Source organism: Caloenas nicobarica, chromosome 1 (assembly GCF_036013445.1).
Source record: "Caloenas nicobarica isolate bCalNic1 chromosome 1, bCalNic1.hap1, whole genome shotgun sequence".
NCBI lineage: Eukaryota > Metazoa > Chordata > Aves > Columbiformes > Columbidae > Caloenas > Caloenas nicobarica.
In genome coordinates this window covers 5,019,560-5,043,363 of record NC_088245.1, presented here as the reverse complement: position 1 = coordinate 5,043,363, position 23,804 = coordinate 5,019,560, and the positions used below count along the sequence as shown (strand labels likewise).

Genomic DNA, 23,804 nt, shown 5'->3' with positions numbered 1-23,804 from the left:
AGAATTACTTTTTTTTGCTGATGAAGTGATCAGCTGGTTACGTGATACTCGCTGTCTGAGCAAGGGACTGGCTCCATCGCCCCAGGTTTTAGAGCAATTTACTCAAAAAGAATCAATGCTAATTAAATATGAATGTTTCCAGTGGGGTACTCACCAAGTAATAAGTAAAAGCATATTTGTATTGTTAACAATGATAATGGTACCATATCTATTACATGTGCTTGCCTCAGCCCTCTGTAAGCACCCTGCCAGCTGGTTATCATTTTCCCAGGCTCATCGGAATATCTCAGGTCTGCAAAACTGAGCTACAGTATCTGGCTTAGGAAAGCTGCAGCATTTCCTCTTACCACTTGAATACAAAGATAACCCCTGGCAACACTTATTTCCAGCATAATCAGGCCGGAATTTGGAAGAGAAAACACAACCCACCATGAGATGCCAATGCTCGATGTGCGGTCGGATGGCAGTGGACTGGGAGCTCTGCCCCGCTTTTCTCAGCACAATGCTGTTGAGACGTGGGAGTGGAACACAATACCAGTAGTTCACAACAACACATTTATCCAAACCCATTATGCAAACCTCCAGCCACAGAGACCAGCAGCACATACCAGGATTTACCAAAAGCTGGTATCCAGCCAAGCTCAGCTCTAAGCGGATCTGCTTCCCAGCAAGGGCAAAACAGGTTTGCATGCCTTATCCTGTCATTTGTTAGCAATGCACCAAAACATTTGCCTCGTTGCAAAGCTATAGCTAAGAAATAGAGGCGTTGAGCTAGCGTCTCCATGCCAGAGACCTGAGAGTGATAACCTTGCATCCCAGCTTTTTAATTGCTCAAGCCGTGATGGAGAAGGAAGCAAAGGAGGAGAAGAGGAAGGACTGGGAGGGCGGTGGTGCAGAGAGGCTGCTCGAGCTGGGAGGAGAGCAAGCAGAGAGTGCCAGACCAGCTGGCAACCGCACAGAGGGAGGGAAGGAAGAGGGAGCCAGGAAGGTTACGTGTGAGTGCGACCAGCAGAACCCGCAGAGGATTTCAGAAAGTGCTCATCTCTGCTCCCTGGCAGGCAGCAGCTTAATGGGTGGTCTGCAGAGGAGACGGGAGCAGTGTTAGAGGCGGTTAAAGGCCAGTGTCAGACAGGCTTTGATCCTCCTGAAGCATAGACAGCCTCTCCCGCTACACTCGGCAGCCTAGTTGTCTTTGGTACAGGTTAACTATAGTGGGGTTTTCTGCCCCATACCCCAAGACTAGCTATCCTACAAGCCCCCAGGTTACCATCGCCCATCTGAGCTCCGAGTACGAACGAAATAGGAAAACAAACATCCACCGTGTCCTTCCTGCATTTGAACTCTTTCCCTTTTGGTCTGTGTTGTCAGCTGTGCTCCATCCCCCGTGGGGAGACAGGACTAACACCCGCAGCACCCTTTGCAAGCCTGTTCTTTCATGCTGCAGTCGTGACGACACTTGCCAAACACCCCCCCGCTGCCTCAGCTTGCCCAAGAAGCAACAGCAAGTTCGAGATCTCGCCCAAATACCTGCTCCCACACACCCTTTTGGGGATAGGCAGTCACTACCATTCATCATCACAAACAGCTACCGTTCTTAGTTTCGTACACTGTGCACTTGGCAGCCCTAGCCCTCAACAAGCCATCTTTACAGACAGGTTTTGTTTAACCAGCAAAAAGTGACCAGCTACTTAACCCACGCTGGGCATGGACTTAACCACGCCTCCGAGGTTAATAGCTCCTCATCCAAGTTAGCCACCAAATTGCTCTTGAGTTTTCTTCAAGTCTGACAACCTTTTCTCCCTTCCCTAGAGAACAATTTTTACTGTGCAACTGCAAGATCCCAGCTAGGGAACCCCAGTTATCCAAGAACAAAGGCCTGCCCCAGTTAGGCTAGCTTCACTGGTTACTTTTGCAGAACACATACAAGTGGTACAACAAGCCAACAAGAAGGACAGACCTGCGCCCCTTACTACCCACCACATCCCACCTTGTCAAAGGTGCCTCCATCACAGCATGGAGCTTCATATATTCATATTTATCACTCTGGTCTTCTCTGCATCACCTACAGGAGATGCTGTGAATCTCCTCCACAGTTAGAGGGACACCAGAACTTCTTAATTGTCCAGGGTAGAGAGTGGAAGGTTACAGAAAGAGACCCACAGGTCTATGCAGAGGCCACTGTTTTTGCAACCCCTTCCGCCTTTTCCATTCTGAGCTTTGTTTGCAGACCATGGGATGAAATGTTTCTGTACAGAAATCCATGTTGAAGCACATAATTAGACAGGGCTTAAGTTCCATCCCTTGACAGAAAGATCAGAGGGTATCCCCACAGTTACTTTTGACTGCATCTTGGTCTCCCAAGGACAGGAGGCTGCTCAGTACCAAAATAACTCAGGATAAAGACGAAAATGAAAAAGCAGCGTGGTGCACAAGGCTGCCAGGATGACTTCAGCTATAAACTGACAGAGGCTTGTTTCCTCTTCACCAAGGAGCTAATCTGGCTGCTCCTTACCTCTGCAGGTTTGAAGTCACACAAGGACCATTGATCCATCTCAGAGTGGCCGTCATCCAAGTCTAACTCACCACTAACTGTGGCTGATGTCAGTAACATACAAGTCACCATCTACTGGCATCTCCTGAAGGAAGAAGGAGCCTTTGGTGTGGTCCCTGGGCAAGCCCATGAGACAGATTCGCTGCATCTCCTCCTCCCACAGTCAGGAATCAAGCCTGGAAAACTCAAGCTGATCCCAGCTAACCATGCACCTCATTTAGGTGCTGGGTCCCTACAACAAGATAATCAGGGGTATCCTCAGATGCAACTTCAGAGCTTTAGTGAGGTGCCCCACTCCAAGGATTGGAAAGGATTCTTCTTTCATCAAGTGTTTCCATTTCACAGATTTAGGTGAGTGCCTACAGGACTGTTTCTGCCACGCAAAATTGCCAGCCAGCAAAAACCAATCTGCTACGTGGATACTAAAATTATTATTATTAATAATAATAATGAATATATGCTCTCCTCTTTACTGTGTTCAGGGCTTCCCTTTCCTTGTAGTAGAGTGAGGAACAGGTCCTAAGGATCTTTGCAGCTTCCGCACTGCGCCTGGCAGGAGATGCATCATGTTCCCTTTGAACACTTCCAGTTTCTTGTCCCCAGTCAAAGAACCAGAGACTGGCTGGGGTTGGAAGGGACCTCTGGAGATCATCCAGTCCAACCCACCTGCTAACGCAGGGTCACCAGAGCAGATCACACAGGAAGGTGTCCAGGCGGGTTTGAATGTCTCCAGAGAAGGAGACTCCACAGCCTCTCTGGGCAGCCTGGTCCAGGGCTCTGGCACCTCAAAGGAAAGAAGTTTCTCCTGATGTTTAGATGAAACCTCCTATATTTCAGTCTGTGCCCATTGCCCCTCATCCTGTCATCGGGAACCACTGAACAGAGTCTGGTCCGTCCTCTTGACATCCACCCTTCAGATATTTATAAGCATTGATGAGATTCCCTCTGAGCTTCTCTTCTCCAGGCTGAACAGCCCCAGCGCTCTCAGTCTTTCTTCATAAGAAAGATGCTCCAGACCCCTCAGCATCTTTGTAGCCCACTGCTGGACTCTCTCTAGTAATTCCTAGTGCTTCTTAAAATGGGGAGCCCAGAACTGGACACAGCAGTCCAGATGGAGCCTCACCAGTCCTAGCTGGAAGGTAATCCAGGAGATCTCAGCTCTACACAGTGACTCTACCACCAGCCTCTCCTTTTACCTTAATGAACATGCTTCGCTCAAATCTTCTTACAGCCATCTCCCACCTTAATAGAAATAAATACCCTCCTTCATCCAGAAGATGTACACACTGCATTTTAGACCATTCTCCTCCAGCAGCATTGCTGGTGCTCCCCACCCCACCATCAGCAACTCCTCCTTGGTGGAGACCTGGGACTCTGGTTCCTGCAGCAACATCACATAAACATGTGTCTCATATTCTGCTTGTGCGTGGGAGCCTAACAGCTCACAGAGCAAAAGCAGCACTGCTTGAGGTATTTGAGTTGTTACCACACAACAGGATTAATTTTAATCCAGGCTGTCCAGCGTACCAAGCTGTCGGCATAGCCCACATGTTACTGCCAGACAGCTTTATTTAAGGTCTTTCAGGGGCTGTGTGTACACTGAGCAGGTAGGAAAAAACTTAACCACAGCCAAAGCAGAGGGTTGAGGAAAAGCAAATATTTGAAAGAACTGAAAGTTGCACTGGGTGATATGGTAGGGATAGAAAAATAAAAATAAATAAATAAAAGTTACAAAACCACCCCCCACACCACAAACTCTTAAGAGATACTCAAACAGTACCTCCAAAATCAAAGGATGTAACTATCATTTTGGGGTTGTCCTATGCAGGGACAGGAGTTGGACTTGATGGTCCTTGTGGGTTCCCTTCCGACTCAGGACATTCTATGATTCAATGCCAAGTACACAGGAAGGTAAGACAGAGCAGGAAAACACCTGAATTGCACAGAAGCGCTCACTTTGAGGGCAAGAACAGGTTTTCAGAGATCAGCACCCGATCAGCAATTACACCGGTTACGGGCAGGACAAAGTGGCATCAGAGCAGCCAGATGGGTCCAGTGGACATCCCAAACCCTCTGGCATGTTCTGCATCTGAACTACAGGAGAGCACACAGATGGAATCAGTTCCCAGTTTGCAATGTCACAGCATTGCTCTGGGTCTTTGGTCCCCGGAGATATCGGTCTTGCATTGGGGCAAACACTGCTGCGATCAGCCAGATGCAGGAAGGTTCAAAGCTTTGCAGCCCTGCTCAGTGCAGGGGACCTGACCACACACTTCACCATTGGAGGATGATCCTCAGCCTTCTCCGTACTTTTTCTCCCTGGTGCTGGAGGTGGAAAGACCAAGCATGCTAAGGAAAAGCACAAACCCTCAGGTTAGAGCTATTTTCAGCTTTATTTCCTCAAGCATTAGCAGCCAGCTCCCTTGGCTGCTTCAGGACATGGGAATATTTGTTATGGAAATTTTGTACAACATTACAACGGGGCCAAAAGCAGCCTACACGGGTCCTCAGTTAAACTCAGCAGCTGGCACAGAGCATATTCTCTTATAACTAAGTCTGACCAGCAGAGTTCAACAAGCCACTAAACAGACTTTAAAGGCCTCCAAGCAACATGACTTTCCATTTCCAGACAGTGAACAAGCACAAAGCATCAAGCTTAGACTAGTCGGTGACCGCAGCCAGAGTCACACACCAGTCAGCATCCAGATGGGCATCCAAAGAGGCATTTTCAAGCAAGAACACCCTCTTTCTCCCCATCATTTCCTAATGCTCCTCTTCAGCATTTTACTTGCATATTGCAGAAACCATCTCTTAATGCAAATTCATAATGTTTGCTTACCTAAAAGAAATACTCCAGTATTTCTACAGTAATATTTGAAAGTTATTAGACACAACTGCAATGCCAGGACACTGCAGCTATCTAGGGGTTCCCTCTAGGGAGCTTCTTATTGCCAGGGGAAGGGGTGAGAGGGAAGAGGGTTGCGGCAGTTTGGAGGTGGGGCACAAAGCTCAATCAGGTTTCATCTGTGCTCTCTGACTCCAATCATCATCCCCTCTGCTCAGTCTGTACAGACCCAGCAGCATCCCCAAGACCTTGGGTATCCACCTCCCAAGTCCTTTGCAGCTCCAACTCTGCTCTGTTCTCCTGCCTGCAGAAGTCCCCTACATGGAAAGCACCTATAGACAGGGTCTGCTGCTACCCTGCAAGAACAAATGGTGCACAGAGCATTCGTGGAGTTTGTTATCTTTGAGTATGTGTACAGCAACCACTGTTCTACAAAGCCTACTTGACCTCAGATGAAGAACAAACCTCTCTAGTCTTTGATCGTAGGAGCCAAGCATCTGCAGAAGAGACAGCAACCTTTTAAAATGCAGTTTCCTGTGCTTCGACGCAATCCAAGGACTAATCAAGAACTGCTGGGCAAAGATGGAGGAACATAAGCATATAGGAGCCTTAGACTCTCCACTAGCTAAACCCCAGGTCATTCCTGGCTGCAAAGGTCTTTGGCTGAGAGCTCAGGCACAAGAGAGGCTGATCTCAGAATGGGCGTCTCCTGGTTGTTTGAAATACAAAAGTAATTGATTTTTCTAAACAGTTCTGGACAGCTGGGTGCTTAAAATAGTAGCATGGATTTAGCTGCTTTTCCTTTTCTTTGCTTCTCCGTTAATGCTGCTATTACAGTCACACAGAGAGCACCACCCAGGGCTGTGGAGACAGGGGTACCAACAGCAGAGCTGAGGGACTGCTGGAGCCAAAACCAAAGATAACTGCAGTTGTTTGCATCTGTTCCAGGGATGCAACCAAGAGCTGGAGGGTCAGAAAGGAAGCTGTTGCAACAGAATTTTTTTTTCTTTTTTTTTTTTTCTTTTTTTTTCCTCAGAGACCATTCAGGTAGATGGTACTGGCTATACTGGACAAATACACAACTGTTCTTTCCTGATGGTTGGAGCAACAGCACTCACCACTGTCTACAATGTGGATTGGGTGCTTTTCTGCCCTTCTTCCTCTGCAGGACTGCAGGAGATGCTTCTGCTCCTCAGGAGAATTGAGGAAAGCAACATAAAGTCTGGTACAGCAATTAGATCAGAAAATGAATCATATTTTTGGAGCCTGTATCAGACCGGACAAAGTTTATGAGCATCTTTCAAACTGTTTTGGAACTTAGTTCCCACCCAAGATGAGGACAGCAGTGTTTTGCTTCCCTAGCCCTACAGCAGGATTGCAGCGGACATGCCATTATGACTCCTACCTAACTTCTCCATCGTGGTCACTCTGCCCAGACACCTTCACCAAGAGCAGCGCTGAGTGGATGAGATATTTAATCCTCAACTCAAGAGCTACATTCAAGCAACAGCAGAAACTTTTTTGTTAATGAAAGCAAGATTTCCTCAGAGGAGTGAGCCATCTCTGTAGCCTAAGCCAGCCTTCAAGAGAGGCCAGCTACAGCTCAGTGGAAGCTCATTACTGCTCTGCAAGGTTAAAGCAAGCTGCCAATGCACTTCAACATCTCCTTGCTTCTGCTCAACTGCAGACGTGGCATGTGAAGATGAAGCTGTGCCCCGGGATGGCTGCAGTTGGGCTTCAAGCGCTTGTTGCTGAAAACCAGCAAAAATGCAAGCTCCTGAACAAAGATGACTTTTCAGCAGGGCCTGTTAAGACACGAAAAGGGGTGATGGTTGTAAACTAAAGAAGGGGAGATTCAGGCTGAACATAAGAAATTATTTACAATGAGGATGGTGAGACGCTGGCCCAGGTTGGCCAGAGAGGTGGTGGCTGAACCATCCCTGGAGACATCCCAGGCCAGGCTGGACGGGGCTCTGAGCAACCTGAGCTGGTGCAGATGTCCCTGCTCATGGCAGGGGTGGCACTGGATGAGCTTGGAAGGTTCTTTCCAACCCAAACTATTCTATGATTCTAAGAACATCTGGATTCCTCTGCTGTCTCATCTGAATTACGTTAGCAATCTGTGCTTGGCTCCTCAGCTCTTTCAAAAAGAGCCATTAGGGAAAGAAGGCAGTCTCCACCAAACACATGCTGTCAGGATGCTGAACCTGCTCTGGAGACCACTGCAGCCTTTAAAGCCACTCTCAATTTTGACAAGAGCCAGTCCTGCCACATCACATCATTTCAACCCACCTGTTGTCATCTCATTCCTAGTCTATAGCTGCTTGTGCTGTCCCACAAACCAAACCATCCCCTTCATCCTGTGCTATGACCCATCACACAAGGTGAACAGGAGCCTGAGTAAGAGCTCTCAGGTCAGTGGGGTCTCCACACTAATCCCAGTTTGGTCCAAGTTTCACCAGCTCAGTTATCAGACCAGCTACTAAAGACACAAAGGAACAAGACTACCTTCAGAACAGACTTAATGATTAAAGTCTTAAAGGTGGGAATGTGATTGGTATGAACGGGATGTATTTTCTAAAGTAAGACTGAATTCCTCTTTATATTAGATATAACATAAAATAGGCAAAGGGTTAATAATTCCCTCTCTTGCAGCCAGGAGCAAGCTCTGCTCTTTCTGAAGAGAAGTGCTACCCTCTAGTGGGCTTTGCTGAGAAAAGCTTTTCTGAAACTTTCTCCATCTCAAGGTGGGAACTGAAGCAGAGAGGGGCCACAATTGGGCATACCTAAAAGTGGTGGTTTTTTGGTTTTGTGGGTTTTTCTCTGTGTGTGTTTTTTTTGTTTTGTTATCTGGGGTTTTTTTTTGGTTTTTTTTTTTTTTTTTTTTTTTTTTAAATCAGCTGGTAAATCCCACCCCAAAACCCCACAGGTCATTTGAGAACTCACTTTCGGGGCCTGGCTGTGTCCTACTGATGCCTACTATAAATCAAGGCAAATACAAGAACAGCTCCATGTTCTGAAATGAGAGGCCAGGAACCACCCCCCTCAAAAGAACCCTCCAAAAATCACCACCCCAAACACCTTAGCTTACCATACACATGTCCTGGGGTATATTGTCCACCCGAGAAAATGTTCAACTTTTTATCACCAACCTGCTACACTCATGTGTGCTGATGTCCCAGCATTTAACACACTCTGTGAGCTCCTTGGAGAAGGGACAACAGAAGCAGCTGTTCACCTATTTTATCCCCAAATGGTAGTTTCTGCCATTTACTCCTCCCCATCCATAGCTGGGAGCAAACAAGCTTCCTTACTGCAGAGCGGTTGACACCTACCATATTCTCCGAAGACCAGGTACGTGGACTTCTTCTGCTGCACGATCCAGGAGACAACCTTCACGCCAAGCCAGATCAGCAGCATTCCCAGCGTGGCATCAAGGATGAAATTAATAAGGTAGCTAAAAGCAGAATAAAGAAAAAAAACAACACACCACTCAGGTTTCAGTTGTGTTCTCAAGCCTTATTCAAAATATTTTATTTCAATATGAGAATACTTTAAAAAAAGCCCCAATATTTTAAAAAAATCCCCACTTAACAGTCCAAACTCACTTCCTTTCTCTTTTATTGGATTTTCCTATAGCCTTACCAGCAATTTCTTAGTTTAAAAGGCTTAGCAAAGAAGGGAGCAGGCTCCACCAATTCTCTGGCATTGCTTATTTATTTATACAGCATTAAATACTTCCTGGGTTAGCCTTGCTTAAGGGTAACCCCAAAAAAGGAGGCTCTCCATTTGTAGCATCTTTTGTTCTTATTAGGATGAAATCCCAAGTTTCAGGGAAGCAGAACCAAATGTGTTTGGAATTTCATACAAGAAAATGGAAGCTTCTTGGACACCACAGCTGCTCTGCAAACCGTGTAGCAGAAGAGCCAAAAAGGTCATTTTACTGAGCAGCTGTGAGAGGCTCCTGTGAGCAGAGGAGGAGGTCTTGGGAGAGGCAACAAGACCCGGCTCAACAACAGCCATCCCAGGGACCCCAAAAACCTCTGGTTCAGGGGCCCCATTGCAGACCCAGGAGCTGAACCCATTCCTACCAGGAGATTTGGGCCTGATGGGTTTGCTCTGCAGTTTTGGATATTTAAGCCTCACTGGACAGAGCGCCAGAATCAGGAGAACTGCTGGGACCTTCTGGGGATTGCAGGGTCCAAGCTCTACTCCAGTGCTTTGTATTTTAATGAACTCCAGAGGTTGAGGGGGAAGAAAAAAAAGTCTCAGACTAATGTTTTCTGTCCAGTTTTCCATTACTGGAATATTTTCTGTCAAATCAGGCCAGATTTTGACAGCATGAAGAAACTACCAAGCACAGAGCTTCAGGAATGAACATTTCCTTGTCCAGAAGTTGATACTGCCTCTGAATAAAGACACGGAAAATAACAATCTGCTTCTGATATCCATTTTTTAAATACGACATGAAGTTTTTCTACATCCAGAGGCTCATTACAAGCTTATTACAGTTTCCAGCTGCTGAAATCTGAGTACTCTGGCGGTTTATACCATGCAGGACACGTAGCACATGAGCCTCACAGCCCAGGGACAAGGCTGCAGAGTTTTAAGAAAAAAGCAAAGGGTACAGTATAAACACTAAAGGGTTTATTTTAAAACAGTGACTGTTTTGAAAAAAAAACAATAAATCATTTTAGAGGTTATACTTAGCTCCAGTCAAACTTGCATCTGCTTAAAGGTGCAGCACTTTTATACATAAAATGGAGATAAGCCAGCTTTTCAGCAGCATTCTGAAGCCTAGAGGAGTTTCTCAAAACAGGATAAAGTCAATTCTGAAACTAAATTTGTAGCTGTGAAGTGGCTGCTCTGAAATAAAGGTGGCAATTCTACATTAAGTCTGAAGTCTGGCTTAGAGAGCCCCGAAACAGCACTACAGGAACACATGTAGTAGGTGCACCTGAATATCAGCCCTCCCCAAAAATATCCTTGTACTCAAAGACCTTCACCCACACGTTGAGAAAAGCATTGTCAATAATCCTATGAAAACAGCCAAATTGCAAAGTCTGGTGTTCTAACAAACAGCACATTTAACAATCATAATTGCAGGGGCACCACTGTGCTATTTGCTGCAGCTTCTTGCAATGTATATCAAGGTGCTTTTAGTAATCAGAAAAGCACAGTTGCACTGCTTCATCTCCAGACCAGCAGACTGCAAAGACCAGAAGACAATCCCAGACCCTGAAAATAAACTCAGCATGGTCTATCCCCACATAGCACTTCAAATGGCTCGGTTTCCACCATGCATGACATTTTCCAACAGGCTTAAGTCTTCCTTTTAGAGATGCAGGACACGAATGCAAGCATCTTGCGTACTTACAGTGAGCAAGGGTCTTCTTCGGTGAGATCCGACAGAAAAACATTGGCAAAGTGGATGAAGAGGGCACCTATTGCTTGCTTGGAGGTATCATAAAACCTGAAGGAAAAAAAAAAAAGGCGAAAAAGATCTGTGCCCTGGAGCACAAGCTGCCACACAAATGAGGGCCCTGCATGCATCTGCTTTACTCAGAGGTGTATTCATGATGCTCAAGAAGTTCTACATGGTGAAAAAGAGCAATTTGGCTGACTCTAAATCACAGAATGTCAGGGGTTAGAAGGGACCTCGAAAGCTCACCCAGTCCAATCCCCCCGCCGAAGCAGGAACACCCAGATGAGGTTACACAGGAAGGTGTCCAGGCGGGTTGGAATGTCTGCAGAGAAGGAGACTCCACAACCTCCCTGGGCAGCCTGGTCCAGGCTCTGTCACCTTCACTGAGAAGAAGTTTCTTCTCAAATTCAGGTGGAACCTCTTGTGTTCCAGCTTGAACCCATTACATCCTTTATATATTTATAAACATTAATGAGGTCATCCCTCAGTCTCCTCTTCTCCAAGCTAAAGAGACCCAGCTCCCTCAGTCTTTCCTCATAAGGGAGATGCTCCACTCCCTTAATCATCTTCGTTGCCCTAAAATACTTAAGAAGAAAATATACCACTTCAGCATGTGGCAACTCCGCATTGGAGATCTATGCCTGATTTTCAGGCTAGACACGAGGAAGAAATTTTTTACAGTGAGGGTGGTCAAACACTGGCCCAGGTTGGCCAGAGAGGTGGTGAATGAACCATCCCTGGAGACATCCCAGGCCAGGCTGGACGGGGCTCTGAGCAACCTGAGCTGGTGCAGATGTCCCTGCTCATGGCAGGGGGGGTTCTGGATGAGCTTTGAAGGTCCCTTCCAACCCAAACTATTCTATATTTACTGCCAAGTTTCAGCCTACATCAAAGGGCAGTTGGCCCTCCAGTGCCCAGCCCAGCCTCAGTTTCTCCAAACAGCAGTAGGTGCAGGGAAGGTGTTGAGCTATTTAAGATTTTTGCACCCATCCACAGGGAACTAGATTGAACTCCCCAATTAGAGGAAGAACTGAACTGAGAAGACTGACATGTTTTTCATCACTAATGTTAACCGGTAGCCAAGCCAGCCTGATTGTATGCTGATCCCAACCATCTGCCCACCTCCCAGCAGCCCATAAATCCTTCAGTAGAAGGATGTTTGGAGAGGTGTCCAAAGCCAACAGCAATACCCAGCTACATCGCGTCAACACACAGGTAAACGTGTTGCCTGGTCTGTGCCTGAGCCGAGGGACAAAGTGATTCATTGAATTTAAGAATAAAACTTGACCCTGTCTGGGAGACAGCCCATGTGCAGGTGAGGCAGCAGATGGGAGAGGACTATAACCTCTTGGTTCAGTCATTTGCAGTAAAAACAACCTTCTTTGGAAGAGCTAGGCAGGGAATTTTGCTTCTAGGGAGCACCAGCTACCATGGAGGTTTCCTTGAGAATTAGCAGCAGAGCATTCCATTTAACAACTAAACACCATGCAGGACATTCAGAGGGCCTAGAAGTTGTTAGTACAAGCAACAATGATATTACATATACGTGGGTCTTTTCAAACTCCAAATTAAAAATCTCACCATATCCTCCAGGGACGCCTCTCTTCCTTTGGTTCCTTAAATCGTTTTACTGCAAAGCAAATTAGAGAAGCTGTGTTAGCCAGAAGAGCTGAACTGATATACATGTGCAGTCTGCACCAATCTTCAATGCAAAAGCTGTCAAAACCAAACAATCTGGAGGACCCTCGGCATTTGCCAGTCTAAAGCTTAGCAAATCCAAAGGTCCTGGCTCCAGACTGACCAGAGGCAACGCGCACACCCACAGGTCAGAAGGATTTTTGGGAGGTAGGTGTGCGCTTCTGGCATCCATCGGCAGCAGCGTTTTCACGCCATGGGAAGCAGGCTGAGGGAAGCTAGGGAGGGTTCACCACTACCTACCAGTTCTGAAAAGTCTTCCAGCAAACTGAAATTATGTTAGTGACAATGAAATTATACAGCCTATGAGTCCATTAAGCTTTTGAATCACAGCAGCGCAACAAAGCCTCCTTGCAGCTAACAGGACCTCTGATGAAGCAGGATCTTGCACATATCTCCAGCATAAAGGTAACAGTGCCAAGCCCCAAACCTCATCCAAGCTGCTATGGCTCTGTGCTTGGGCTGACTAGTATTAAAACGTTATTTAATCACGCAACATTTTGCATGCCAACTACCACTGTGGAGCAGTAGTCTGAGACACGTGGCTTCAGCACCACCAACTATATGCCACAAAAAAAGTATATTTGAAGCAACTCCTCCTCGCTTGAAAACATTCTAGGTAAGGCTAGACATGGCTCTGAGGAACCTGATCTGTTTGAAGATATCCCTGCTCATTGCAGGGGGCTGGACTAGATGAGCTTCAGAGGTCCCTTCTAATCCAAACCATTCTATGATTCTTTACGTGAAGTCCCTCTGACCATAGGTGAGTTTGCTCCTTGCAGCCCTTCAGGTCTGTCCTCCTCCAAGGAGCCCTCAGTGCTGACTATCACAGTTGCTGCTCTGAGATTTCTCTTTTTACTACCGGGAGATAACAGCAAGTTGGATTTTTACCTAGTTTTTCTCAGAGTGGGGTCCCAGCACTGCAGAAGCATCTCGAAGGTTCTCAGTTTATCAAAGAGATTTGATGCTCTTCTTGGCTTCAACCAGCTTTTACATGCACAAATAGGAGCTGCTAATAGAGAAGTACCAAGTGCCATATCCCATGCAGAAGTAATTTTTAACTATTTTGCTGTCACTCCAGCTAGAAGCCCATTTTAGAAAGTACCAGCTACTAGGCCAACTCTTCTCCCTTTAAACCCACATGTACCAATGCTCCAGAACAAGCAGACCTGGAAGATGCTTTTTCACTACATCAGATTAATCAGAATTAAAAAAAACAAAACACACACACAAAAAACCCCAGAAAAACCTCAACTAAGTAAAGGGTACTCAGTGACATTGTCTTGCTTTGTGGTAAGGTTGCTAACAGCTACATCTAGAGAACCATCATTACAGCTGCTTCCCCAAACCTCAGGCAGACATGGAGCGTGCAGGTCCTTGACCTCACCTCGGCTGCTGGAACCATTCTCCTCTGCAGCATTAATGAGCTCAAGATGGAGAGCAAGCTAAATCTGCCACAACGAATCCCCAAACACACTGCCAGCTTGAGCAGGATTCAGAGTTAAAAATAATGAGCTGTGGATTTTTTTTTTTTTTTAAATTTCTTTTGAGAAATAGAAGAAAAATAATTCAGAGCATCCTCTCTAACTCCCGATAGTCTGGCTGGGGACACGAGCAGAGCAGCTGCCTGGTGGTGCCATCTAGCGAAACCAGGAGCCTGAAAGCAGCAGGACGCATGAGTATGAATCATTGTGCAGTGTACAATCCTGTTAGAAAAACTACCCCAAGAGTGTATGCTGTGTGTTGATCACTAAACCCTTCTATACATCTCAACTGTGCTACTGGGCAGATCACTGCAATGAGTGCTGAAGAGTACACAGACTGCAGAAGTCCAAACAGACCATCAGTTAACCTATTTTATCATCACTAAGTCTTCACACCCTTGGGAGCCCCGCAGCCTACTCTGCTCCTTTAAAAAGCAACCAAAAGGCAGAACAGACACACACCGTCCCACCTGTCGCAGCTATTCCTCCTTCATACCCCCAGCTACGTGTAGCCAACCACTGCCTTCAGATTTACAACCAAAGGGGCTTTTCTCACTGCTGACAGCTCTTGGCACACAAGGACACTTGCCAGGACAATTTGGGGATATGAAGACAGTGACCCAGAGTGCCACAGATGAAAGCAGGGGCATCAGAGCCACACACTTCTGCTTGCTCTGCAGCGGGGTGAAAAGATGCACTTCTATAGACATGAATTTCCTTGCTGCCCGTGGGAGGAACAGGGCACAAGCAACATCTCCGGTCTATTTTAGATCACTAACGCTGCTGATAAGGCCAGCACAATTCTAAACATAACTTGGTATCCAGCTCTCTTTCCAGATTTACATTCCACCCACTGGTTAGTCTTTCAGCTAATGAAACCACAGAGAAGCCAACAGCTTCTGTCCAAGTAAAAACTGCCCTTTTAGAGCCAGGAACTGATCTAATCCAGGCACTCCATGGTAGCTGGTCCCATGGGCATCCCACAAAACACCCACAGGGAATACGAATGGCTCAGGTTATAACCTGAAATAAGGAATTTTTTTCCTCCCCTGCCTTGTGGGGAAATACACGGCTTTGACAGCACAACTTGTGCAGGCTCCACGTAGCAGAAGACAAAACCACCCTGAAAAGCAGAATCATCAGCAGGATCTGTAAAGGCTGGGAAGAAAAACCAACATGCTGGCTGGATACAGCTCATTTCCAAATGAAGGTCTATTTGCTGTTCTGCATCTAGACAGTAATCAACTCATCTGTTTGGTCCAGCTGTAATTGAGCACATAGTTTGCCAGATGGAGCTCTACCATCTGCCCCACGGGACAGCCTGGGCTCATTCCCCTGGGAAACAACTTTCTGGTCCAGTCTGGAAGGATGCAGGAACCTTCCTGACAGGAGCTTTGACATTTCAGAAGTATAACCTTGTACTTCTTTTACTGGCAAGATGACAGGATGATGTATGAAAACACAGTCCCCCTGACCCCAGGACTTCAGTCAGGCACGTGCAGGATTTTTGGTGCCGCCCTCAAATCCACAGAAAACCAGCACTCCAATGACCTGATCTGCTATTGCCATTAACGGGCAACAAAGCAGAGGCAGGTCAGGTTATACCAAACATTTCCACAGCAGTTTGTGGCCTATCCCTGTCCAGAAAAAACACCTGGTTTCTCTTATCCAGCTGCAACCCACCACAAGATAACCCTGCAGCAACAACTTCCATCAGTACAAGCAAGTTCTACCATCACTGATGCCCTTCAATGGCCCACTTGCATTTTACCCACCCACAAGTAAAAGACCCAGGGACTAACCAAGCTGTTTGAGCGCCCAGAAGTATTTAAACTAAGCCTAACAATCTTGCTCAACTCATGGGCCAAAGACCATGATGCTGCAGAGAAGCTGTTGGAGGCGTCTGAAGGCCACCAGGCCAGCCAGTTGACCAGTAGCCCAACCACAAAAGCAGCAAGGATGATTTTCATTATTCTCTTAATCAGAAGTGACATGTTATGCATCCACAGCCACTCAGGCTAGAAATACAGTAATTCAGTGAGATAAGATGACAAGTAAGAGGTAAGGAGTTAATGGTGTGGTGCCTTGTTGAACACAGCTTGTCATGCCTCATTAGATTTAAGAGAGTTATCTGAGACTGCGTAATTATCAGAGACAGTAAAACTGTTGTATTAAAAGATAAAAGCTAGTATTATAGAGAAATAATTAACTGCTTAATAGGGCATTTACTGTGCAGAGCTGCAGCAGGCTGTCTCCAAATTAAACCAGAAATCCAGCCAAGATTACCAGAGCTTAAACAGGCAGCAGAGTCATTTGGTAGCTTTGACCCAGAGGTTATGGGTGATGTTAAATCCACACAGAAGTAGCACCAAGTCTTTGGAAACTCAACGAGCTGAATGAAGTCCTCTTTGAAGCAGCACTGCTGCTTTTGTGCTTTGGGAGCAACAGGCTGAGCAGAAACTGCAGAGTGCCCCTCTCCTCTTGAGTCAAGCCATGGTGTGCACGGGCGTACGCTCAGCTGGCTGAGGTTGGAGAAAGGCTGAAGTCTCCCTTGCTCTTCTCAAAACGTGTCTACAGTCACCAGGGTCACCAGTTTTCCACCAGCTATAGGCATGGGTTTGCTACCACAGCTCAGACAGATCAATCCACCCTTAAGATTCATTTTAAGAAAAGTTGTGCATGCTTATGCATGCAACAAGCCAACAAGAAATATGATATTTAAGTTCTAGCACCTATGGCCAATTAAAAATTAAGTTTAGTGCACACAGAGCTACATGAGATAGGAGAGAATCCCCATCCAATTAGATTAAAAATGAGGTGAGCACGTGCTGAGTCTACACCAGAAGACCTCAGGAGTTTGTCTTCCCAACAGCACTGATTATTTTAACTCCGCTTCCCTTCTCAGCTTTGCCCATTCGTAAAGCAAGCTGGCTTTTGCAAGGAAGCAACATTACTGCACATCTCCACAGCTAAGCGATCGTCCTAAACTGCCCAGATACCTGCAAGCCCAGTCGGGGCAGCAGCCTGGACCACACCAGGGGCCAGGAGAGCACAGGTCCCCCAGCTTGCTGGTATGTATTTGCTCCTCACGGACCCAGGTGCAAGTCACTGCTTTTTAAATCTTTGTGAGCAGGCTGTGCACACACAGTGAGGACTTCTGATCTCACTTTGTGCCTCTAGACATCATCACTAAACAGAAAACTAGTCCTAGTAAAATCCAGGCAAGCCTTTATATTCACAACCCCTGCCAATCCTTCCAAGGGGAAGAAAACAGCAGTGAAGGTACAGGGAAGCTTTCAGACAAATCTTTGAAGTCTAAAAGAAGCAATGAACCTCAAGACAGGTTGGGAACAATTGCTCTTTGGTTGACTTCAAGCAGGGCAGCTTGAGAAATCAGCCTCAACTCATACTTCCACTGGCCGTGTAAAGTCTGGATGTTTGCAGCGTGTTTAAAGGCAAGTCCTAGCTCGTATCAATGGCTTAGTGAGTCACCCCTTTCATCACACAGCTATTTGTCTTCTGAAAAGTAGCAAATCTGGGAGTTGTGTCAAGTCACCCATCTCTCTGACAGCACAAAAGCACCCAGTGGTGCATACTGCTGCTGCAGAGATGCCACAGGTTGACAGCAGGTGCCAGGTGAAATTAAGCTGAACCCCCCATGTGGCTGAGGGTTCTTCTAACAGAGCAGGATATGGCAACAAGCACTATGAAAAAACAAACTGCTAAATGGAAGAAGATGGAGATTTCTTGTCCAGGTTCATCCTGTAGGACCCAATCCTGCAATGAACATATTTCAATCTGACCCTGAATTATACAGTTTAAATTTCAATTAACAGTAAAGTAGGTGGAGGATGCCAACAGTAAAATAGCTCGCTGTGTAGAAATTTCCTTTAGAAAGGCTTCAAAGATAGTCCTCAAGAACACCAAGAGGAAGCCTCTTGAAGTTCCAACCTGAAGCATCCAGGCTGCTCCAAGGCACAGAGCGCTGCTGCAGGGTGGAGGTGAAGCGCTGTGTGACCATTTAAACTTATACCATGGTCCAGAGTATCCCAGGGAAAGGCTGAGCAGATGAAAAGATGCCCCTAAAAGAGGGTCAGGAGAAGGGGTGGGTCTAGGTCTATCCCATTAAACAGGCGTAAAGCATCACTCAGATGACAGCCTGCCATCTAGAGTTGGTGTCCCCATAAGTTACCACCCTCTCACTTCTCAGCTCCAGTTACTGCAGATAAAAAGCCATGAAGTTAAACAAAAAGGAAGGAAGATGAGTGACAATTTGAGAGACATACCCTGCCCATAGCTGAGAAAGGGCAGGGCAGGAAACAAAATACTCCCAGGCCCTTTCTCTTCAGTCAAGGACAATAAAGATCATATACACTTGAAACTCCCTGAGAAACGCCAGGGTGGGTGGAATAAGAACCTGAATAAGAACCTGCGAAATGTTAAAAAAAAAAAAAGTTTGGGAGGAGAGCCTTTCATTATAGATCTGCGAATAGTCAGACAACTAAAAGATAAAAAGCTCAACGACAGCTAACTGTCACTTCTTTTTTTCCCAGAGTAAAAAGAGGTAGACATTTATTATGGTGTTTTTTTGATGAAGTAGAAAGCTTTGCCCACCCTAGACACACATAGTTCCTTGGTGTTACCCAAGTCTGCAGCAATGCTGCCCCACAGCCTAGTTTTGTTTTTAAACAAATTCTCTGTTTCTTATAACCAGTGAAGACAAGCACAGCAGCGACCACCCAATCCCTTCATGCTGTTCCTCACCCCATTCATGGGGGGACACCTCTGCACACAGCATCCTCCCCGCATCCCCAGCCTCACGTGGCATCCAGACAGCTCTGGTGGAGATGCGAGCATCAGCACAGGTGCCTTTTACCCCTTTTGGAAATAGAAATCCTAATTCAGGCAGAATTAGCTGCCATAGCAACTAGCTGCTGATTAGCAAAACAGACTACTAAGTCAGGTTTCAACAAAATTAAAGGGGGAAATTTATTTCCCAGGAGAAACTTAGATGTGCTTACCTGATAGTCAGACCTTCTCCTTGATAAATCTTACTGCGACCAACCAAAGGATTCAAAAGTTGAGGTTTGGAAGGGAGATGTCAACTCAGACAAAGCTTCTAGAATTTGATTTATAGGAGACACAAGACTGACTCAACCAATCTCAGCGACAGGCCCCAGAAGATGAACACTGAAAATGAACCTGCTATTAGAAGCACTCTGAGAAAATACTGTAGTGTTTATACACTTAACTTGTGAATGGTCCAATAAAAATAAGGGCTGCAGTGCCCAGAACTGGTTACGCTGTCACCTGTTATTAAGAGAAGGGTCCATCTCTGGGGCAACATCGCACTAGCAATAGGGTCAGGACTTTATTTCTGGTCTTTGCAGAAAAGGACTCAGAGCTACTGCACCAGCAAGGAAACAGAAGCTCTCCCCCTGCCCAACCTCCACGTTATTTATAGGCAGTATAGTCTCCAATAACAGATTTCAACCTATTTTGAAGGACACACCCTTTCCCAGGCTTTTTCCAAGCTCCAGGCAGGAAAGAAGCCAACATGCAGGATACAGAGGCCAAAACCCTGGAGTCTGCACTATTCTTAGCCTGAGCATGCAGCTACTCAGACAGCTCGACCCGAGACACAATGGGAGGAAGCAGCAGAGAAGTCTGAGAGAGCGGCCAGCATGCTTCTTGTGAGAAAAACGTGCACCCCAGCTGGAAATGCTCGAAACGTGCACCCTCCATCAGCTCAGGGAGCAGCAAGAGTCCTACCAGTGGCTTAAGAGGACAGATTGCTACCGATTTGCATCCTCTAGTCTTCACCAGATTTAGTCATTCCCTCCCAAATACCCTCTTACCAATGCTTCAAAAACATAAGCACCTGTAGTAAAACTGGCAGAGGGGATATTTTAAGGAAGGAATAGGAATGAAGACCACATTCAAGGTTATCTTTGGGTCTGCAAGACATGAGGCAGCAGGGAAGTATATAGATTGAACTGGCTCCTGCTGAAGATATCCAGCTATTGCTGGGCTAATCACACATTGGCTGGGGTTGGAAGGGACCTCTGGAGATCATCCAGTCCAACCCACCTGCTAAAGCAGGGTCACCAGAGCAGATCACACAGGAATGTGTCCAGGCGGGTTTGAATGTCTCCAGAGAGGAGACTCCACAACCTCTCTGGGCAGCCTGTCACTCTCAAAGTAAAGAACTTTCTCCTCAAATTCAGATGGAACCTCCTGTGCTTCAGTCTGTGCCCATTGCCCTCATCCTATCGTTGGGCACCACTGAAAAGAGTTTGGTCCCATCCTCTTGACACCCATCCTGGAGATATTTATAAGCATGGATTCCCTCTCAGCTTCTCTTCTTCAGGCTGAACAGCCCCAGCTCTCTCAGTCTCTCCTCATCGGAAAGATGCTCCAGAGCTCTGATCATCTTTGTAGTCCACCACTGGATTCCCTCCAGTAGTTCCTTGTCCTTCTTAAACTGTGGAGCCCAGCATCTTTCACATCAGAAAAGTTTATTTTGGGTTAGAGTGCTCTGCCTTGCTTGCAAGAAATAGTTTTGCTTTTCCCTAACCAAAAAAAAAAAGAGACGACTTGGACATCTTTCCTCCTTGAGATCCCACCTAACAGCTACTCCTCTCCCCTTTTCTTGTGTAGCTGCTGATGTTGTTTAGCCCATCTATTCCTATTCCCCATACAAATCCAGAGCCATCTGCTCTGGAATCCACAGAGCAGCATCACCTCCCCACCATCCACCCTGCACAGCCATATCAAGAGTCTCAGCTGGAGCATTCATCCTATCCTGGGACATTAACTGCCCAAGCAAATGCCACATAATACTTTAGTCTGGGTGTGTCTTATTTCTATGTGGATTTTTTTTTTTTTTTTTTTTTTTTACAGCTGTCATTATAGCCAAGTTCCAGATGGTCATAAACCATAGCTTTGAGATGATAAGCATTAGTCATGCTTTGCACATTGAGGACAGGGCATATTATTTGATGACACAGTAGGTCTTATAGGAGACCTGGACTGCGCTCCAGCTCAAAGGCAGAGTGGTTTATTTAACTCAGAGGAAGCATTAGGAACTCTTTCCACATAAAGCATCACTACATTTCAGTTCAGTCCCTTGAAAAATGGGTTTTAAACAGGGAATGCTGTATCTTAAGACTATGAGACCCGAGACCATTAAGAGAACAACACCTGAAGAATGAAGTGATGCAGCTGGGCTGGTGGTTATCATTGAAGTCTATCTGCCACACAGTTTTCTCACAAATGCTCTTATAAAAACAGCTAGAAATTTAACAGACTCTTCCTTAAAGCTTTCCTTGCTCCATCTCAATTACAGAAGACTAGTTTCCCTGTAAAGTTCTTGTATAGAGTTAAAAGTCACCTATAATATCAACTGTCCACCACATGTCGCAGAACTAATTCAGGAAGGTGTAAGGCACTTCGCAGCCCTTGAGTAATGATAAGTTTCCAGGCAGTTCTATTTTGCCAGCTCGTTTCTCATCTCACCCAACCCATTTGCTCCTTCAGAGACCAAGAACCTCATGCTCCTCAGCACGCAGCTTTGCCGCTCCCTTTAGCTGTTCAAAAGGTGACTTCCGAGAAGAGGTCAACGCAATCAACAGCTGCAATTCAAAAGCTTTGCAGAAAGCTGCATTAAGCTTAATGAAGCACACCCAAGTGCTGCACGGACCTTCCAGCTTACAAAGCACAACGTACGTTTCCAAGCTCAGCCAGTTTTCAGATGTACTGAAGCAGAAGAAAAACATCTTGAGAGTCCTGCCATATGTAGCTTTTTGCTTAACCCACAAACCTACATGTAAATTGACTATTACAGTCCACAAACCCCCATGCTTCACACCTCCAGAGACACAGTTAACCTTTGTGCTTTTGTTTTCCCATAGAAGGAAAAGCATCTGCAGTGGTGAAGTTCCCATTTAAATATAGATGTGTGTGAATAATCAAAACCAAACAGTTAATGCATTTGTATTAAAGGAAGAAAAGTCAGCAAAGCCTGTCTTGGGCACATTAGGCATGTAGTGCTCTTGTGTCCTGGGCAAATTTGTTTCAAAATAGATGCCTGGACAGATCAAATGATCTATCACTTTTCTTTCCTGACATTGACTCACACTTTTACCCACCCTTATGAGGGATTTTCAGGGTAAAAGCCAAAACGCTACTCAGGATAATTCTAAAGCACAGAAACAGTGCTGCAATTCAAAATGCACAGAGCAACAAGACTGAACTTAGCATAAGACAGGATCATACACTCTATAGAATAGTTTGGGTTGGAAGGGACCTTCACAACTCACCCAGTGCCCCCCCTGCCATGAGCAGGGACATCTGCACCAGCTCAGGTTGCTCAGAGCCCCGTCCAGCCTGGCCTGGGATGTCTCCAGGGATGGTTCATCCACCACCTCTCTGGCCAACCTGGGCCAGTGTTTCACCCCCCTCATTGTAAAAAATTTCCTCCTTGTATCTGGATCTTCTTGCCTTTAGTTTAAAACCATTACCCCTTGTTCTATTGATACAGGGCCTACTAAAAATTCACAAAAGTTTGCTTAAGTTTGATTTATCTGATGGAGATGGGTACCACAGGTTTCACCAACCCCTCTGAAGTTCAGACATATCCATATACTTGGAGGCTGTTCCCAATTTTCACTAACCAATTGCCCACCAGTGCCAAAGTGCTCTGGCAGGTCAGCTGCTAAGTCCACAGGAACCAGGCAAACACAGACTGTAGAGCAAGTGGGCACTTTTTATGTTCCTTACCAACAGTTTTCTACCGCAGTCAAGAGCCACTGCTGCTTTTACAGCCAGTCTGCCCAACTCCCATTCTGTGGTTCTGCCTCAGGACAAGCTACTTGCACCAGAGTATAAAACATCATCCTACTTGCTAACAGCACATCTCCATCACCAAGCTCTGCCTGGGGCATCAGCACCAGGGTTCCTGCCACAAGCAGCTCTGCCTTCTTAGGCTAAGCTCAAGGCAAGATGTGTTGGAAGAATGCATCCAGCAGCGATGTGCAAGAAGAGATAAAGAGACACTGCTGTCACATTAGGCAGGATCGAGGCGTTTTCAAAAGTCAAGCTGAAAACCAGGTTTCACTGTGTGAAGAGAGCTACGGAGCTCACTCCAGTTCAACCCTACTCGCCTGGCAGCATGAACTGTCTGCAAGAGCTAAGTCTGGTTTTTGACACCTGCAGCACAAGTGCTACTAGACCTCATTCAGGAGCTCAGAAGGCTGCCGAGACAGTTTCAGGAATAAAGAAAGATGGAAGTAAATGCTCTTAGATGTCCTTCAAGCTGTTTGTGATAGGGTAGAAAGCAAGTATGTACCAGCTCCAAGGAAAAACTTTTTCCATTCACAATAGAGAAAGAGATCCTTTAACTCCCCAAATCTGTTTCTCTTGCACTCCAGTTAACCCACAAAGGGAGCCGTGGCTAACATTTCTACAAGACCTCCCCTCACTTCAATGGGTTTTGCTGTCCAGGGTGCAAATCTGAACAACTTTTGCTAGTCTACAACCCCTTCCTAAAAGACAAACAAACAAAACCCTACATACAAACAAAACCAACCACTTTTAAACTTCAATAGCAGTAACTACAGGGATTCAAGCCCCATATCATGCCCAGCATCTGCAGCTGAGGTCACTGCAACATGCTTTCTTCTCTCTGAGTGATGATCAAGGCAGAGTAGCAACAACAACTTCAGATGAGATTGCACAATTATCCACGCTCCTCCACGTCATGACCTCCCTAAGGGCAAGTTCTTGCACAGGAAAATGGATTGC

The 23,804-nt window shown here is 46.1% G+C and overlaps 1 protein-coding gene across 2 annotated transcripts in view; it reads right to left on the bottom strand.

The window, feature by feature from the left end:
- The window catches only part of LOC135996722 (store-operated calcium entry regulator STIMATE-like), a 39,990-nt gene that overhangs the window by 13,004 nt on the left and 3,182 nt on the right, over nucleotides 1-23,804 (bottom strand). For both annotated transcript variants that reach the window (XM_065648905.1, XM_065648913.1), the window contains exons 2-4: nucleotides 12,403-12,451; nucleotides 10,774-10,869; nucleotides 8,732-8,853 (exon numbers count right to left, since the gene is read on the bottom strand). In XM_065648905.1, coding sequence (XP_065504977.1) covers nucleotides 8,732-8,853; nucleotides 10,774-10,869; nucleotides 12,403-12,451 — 267 coding nt within the window. The remainder of the gene's footprint in view (nucleotides 1-8,731; nucleotides 8,854-10,773; nucleotides 10,870-12,402; nucleotides 12,452-23,804) is intronic.